Here is a 3,901-nt window from a genome sequence, read left to right as displayed (position 1 = left end):
GGAGGCAGGGAAGCTTTCCCTGCACCAGTTGTCCAAGGACCCCAAAGCTATTTCCTCTCCATTGTTTCCTTTCCTCCTACTTTTGTTCCTGTAATGTCAGACACGTAAAATGGCCTTCAGAGGAATTCATAATACATTTCAGAGATCCCTGTTGCCCCAAACACTCCCCTTGCAGCACTGCCTGTGCTGATGGAGCGGCCCCTGTTCACACAGAGGTTTTAGGGAAAGCAGCAAGGTGAGCTGTGCAGGACAGGGAACACCACAACCACCCCCCCGGCCAAGCTGGCCCTGCTTTCATCAACTCACAGCTCTTCTCTGAACTCTGCTGAGCCCCTCCCCTCCGTACCTGCAGGCAGCAGGTTCCACAGAGTGAGTTCAGGTGTTGCAACAATCACACTTTAACCCCTCCTGGCTGCCTCTATGCGGGCCAGCTGGATGAAAGAGCCCTGGAACACAGCAGGGAGGCAAAACAGCAAAATCTTCCAAGCTACTCCTTCAAAATCCATATTGTCATCACTGCTCTGCCTCAGATTTCCTCAGCAAGAGGTGAGGAATCAAGGAGAGACCTCAGGTGTTGGCAGGCCCAGACACCAAGGCCTTTTGCTGACTTGCAGAGCTGGGGAAAGAGGGAGTGTTGAATTCCAGTCCCTGCTCCAAGCACCACTTACCTATCAGTGAAATGCACTTAATTTAGGGAAAGGTGTGACTGTGAGTCTGTGCAAGGCATGACTTGTGGCAGGTCTCCAGGACAGCTCAGATGATCTCACAGCCTCTGGCTGCTGAAAGGGGGAAGACCTTCATCCTACCATTGCCCCTGGATTATCTCACAGGCTGCAAAGCTCAAACTCCCATGGGTCAGTCCACCAGTCCAAGAAAAGAAACTTTAGCCTATGTTATCAAACTGAACACACAAAGGGTTCAGCAGCTGCTCAAGGAAGAGGCTTGGGTGGGAATGGGAGCAGAGGGGTGAAGCTACACAGGGTGCCACTGTCAGCCAAGCCCAGACCAGGGCTCTGGGGCTGTGAACCCATCTCAATACCAGAGCCAGAGCAGAGCAAGGTCTGCTTTTAACCATACTAAACACATTTATGCAATATAAACACCTGACCCATACAAACAGGCATGCCTTAAATCCACACTGAGAAGCAATTAGACAAAACTGTTATTATTTGTTCCCCCTCCCCAAGGGGCACAGGTTTATTACCGTTCCCTGTCGTGGCACTGCTACAGCTCAACACAGAGTGGTCTTAGGAGTCAAGTCTATGCAGCCATTAAATAGAAGAACCTATTTTCAAATTAAAGAGACTTGCATGTGGAAATAAGGGTTTCTGCTCTGTCTTAGTGTTGATACAGAAAAATGGGCTGCAAGAGATGAGCCTTTCCAGGTCTTCATGTAAGTGCTTCCTGTGCCTGAGGGTTGTCTATCCTTTTTTTCCTAAGAGTTACTGCAGGTAACTGGAAAACAGTGTTTCAACATGCTGGATAAAAAGCAGTGAAAAGATTATGTTTATTTGCAAGTCTATCTGAATTTTTATTAGCTCTCACTGACACAGGAACGGCACAGCACTTCAGCAGCTCCCCAGCCTGGTGGTGTGTCCAGTGCAGGAGCAGTAGCTCTTCCCCCATGTCTGCTGACCAGGACATTCATCCCCCAAAGCTCCACTAACCGCACAGGAGGCTGAAAAGATCCCAAGATCTCATGGCACAAAAGCTTCGTCTCAAGAATTCCCATCAGACTGTTCATTTCTTCTTAGCATTTCCACAGTCTGTATTTAGGAGTCAGCAGGAAGCACACCTGGATTCCATGGAGGACTCACCTCCCCTCTCCCACCAAAGGGCAGCAGGAGCTCCCAGCACTCATCACTGAGCAGTGCTGCACTGAGGTGGATTCACATCGCTGCCATTCTGATGTGAAGGCCTTTGACCTGAGGTCTCCCACCCATCCAGAAGTGTTCTACTAACTGGGAAAGCTGCCACCAACCCCCAGCTCCGTCCCAGTGCCACCCACTACTCCCCAGTATCAGCATACAAGTACCATTTTTTGAAGGTCATTTACTCAGCATTAGCCAAGCTGATTTCCACAACCTGTTCTGCACAGCGGTGCCTTCAAAATGAAGCTTGTGCAGCACATGTTATATTTAAGTAACACAGACTATAACTGGGGCATTACAGGTCAAAACATGTTCCCCAACAGACAACAATCCAAGTGAAAGTGTGAAATTAGTGACATGATCCCACCATTTTGCTGTGCGTGTGCAGAACCCAAGTGAAGCTCTCCTGCCTTTTGAGGTACATCTCCTTGATGAACCTGTTGAGTCACTGGGCTGAGGACTAAGAGACAGGAAGGGCAGGAGGGAAGCAGCAGTTTTCATGTCAAATGTGCATCTGACACATTTAACAAGGGCACAGCACAGGATTCACCTCCTGCTCCAGCAAGAGCCTCAGCCCCCAGATTACAGTTCTGCCCCTCTCCCTCCTCTGAAAAATCCTGACTGCCCACAGCAGAGGTTCCTGGTGGAGCAGCCCCAGCACAGCCAGCACCTTGGTTGTTCTACATTAAGGCAGAGTCTCCAAATCTTAAAAGTGCAGGTGCTCAAATCCTGCAGGGAGAAGAGGCTTGTTTCTCCCTCTCCTGCTGTCAGGAGGCCTTTCTGGGAGCCTTGCCCAAGGCTGTGCCTGCCTTAGAGACTCCTGCCAGCAAAACTGCTTCATTAGAGGAGAGAGGGAAAGGTCCCTTGCGCAGCCTTGAGGCAGCAACGTCCTTAATCTGCAGGTAAAACCCACCTGGAGTTTGGTGGCCCAAACAACTCCATCATCCCAGCACGGTGACAGCTGAGCCTTCACAGCTGGGTCAGCACCCAAGTGTTCATGAGCAGGGGCACAGCACCAGGGACCCCAGAGCATCCCCGGAGAGCTGCTCTGTCACTCAGTCTGGAGTTTGCAATGGAGAATGAGCTGGGCCACGATTAATGCAGGGAATGGCTGCTGCAGCCTCCTTCCATTTTCAGTCAGCTTTGTGCCCAGCTTTTAAAAGGCAGAGACTAAAACTGGTCACAACATACCAGATTGCTCTTCCCAGGTGCTTTTACAGAAGAGAAACTCTTTCCTGACTTCTTTAAAACATACACAAGTGGCTACTCCGACATGCTCCAGCGCTGACACATACAGTCACTGCACACTGCCTGTCCAATGATTCAGATCCTTTTCAGGCTGGAATCTCTTCACTCTTGCTGCCTGAAAACTCTGTGATCTGGCACATTTTCTTTATTTGCTGCTCTCTCAGCCGCTTTACCTGTACTGTGTTTGGTTTCCAGGTACTCAGTTAATGGAACTGCACACATTAGCTGGAATGCCTCACACTCACTTCAGGTGCCACACACTCTCACAGTGTACAGCTGTCAGGTGGGATGAGATTCTGGAGAAGGTAAATGTTAGGCCTTGGGGCAGGGAACATTCCTTCTGAAAATCAGCAGAAGATTCAGCCTTAAACCCTGGAACTGCTCTGGCTGTAGGCCAGACAATTTTAGCTGCCACGACAACTCAGTGCAGCAGTGGTGTCCTCCCCTCACCCTTCCCAGTGCCCACATTCACACGGTGTCACAGAGCCAGCAGCCTGGGAGGCATCTCAGCACCCTGGAGCAACAGCAGCCACGAGGGAAGTGACAGAGCAGACAGTGGCAGATCAGGTTATTTGGCAAAACTGTCATGGTGAGATGTCCCTGCAGGTCACAGGGGACCCTCCCACCACCACCATCCTTCCTGTGTGGGAGAGGAGTTGGCTGTGCCAGGGCTGCGCTTCCTGGCGCTGCTCAGCCTGTGGGCCTGGCACGTGAGGCGACCAGTCAGGCTGTGGGTCAGTCACACCACAGGGCAGGCAGGCTGTGGTCAGTCAGACACTGGG

The 3,901-nt window shown here is 51.0% G+C and overlaps 1 protein-coding gene across 1 annotated transcript in view; it reads right to left on the bottom strand.

Moving 5' to 3' along the window:
- Positions 1 to 398: 398 nt before the first annotated feature.
- Positions 399 to 3,901, bottom strand: part of RABIF (RAB interacting factor) — a 4,012-nt gene continuing 509 nt past the window's right edge. Inside the window, exon 3 of the mRNA XM_027665742.1 lies at positions 399 to 446. Coding sequence (XP_027521543.1) covers positions 399 to 446 — 48 coding nt within the window. The remainder of the gene's footprint in view (positions 447 to 3,901) is intronic.

This window comes from Corapipo altera, unplaced genomic scaffold (genome assembly GCF_003945725.1).
Source record: "Corapipo altera isolate COAL_440 unplaced genomic scaffold, ASM394572v1 202, whole genome shotgun sequence".
Taxonomy (NCBI): Eukaryota; Metazoa; Chordata; class Aves; order Passeriformes; family Pipridae; genus Corapipo; species Corapipo altera.
This window is presented reverse-complemented; position numbering and strand designations above follow the sequence as displayed.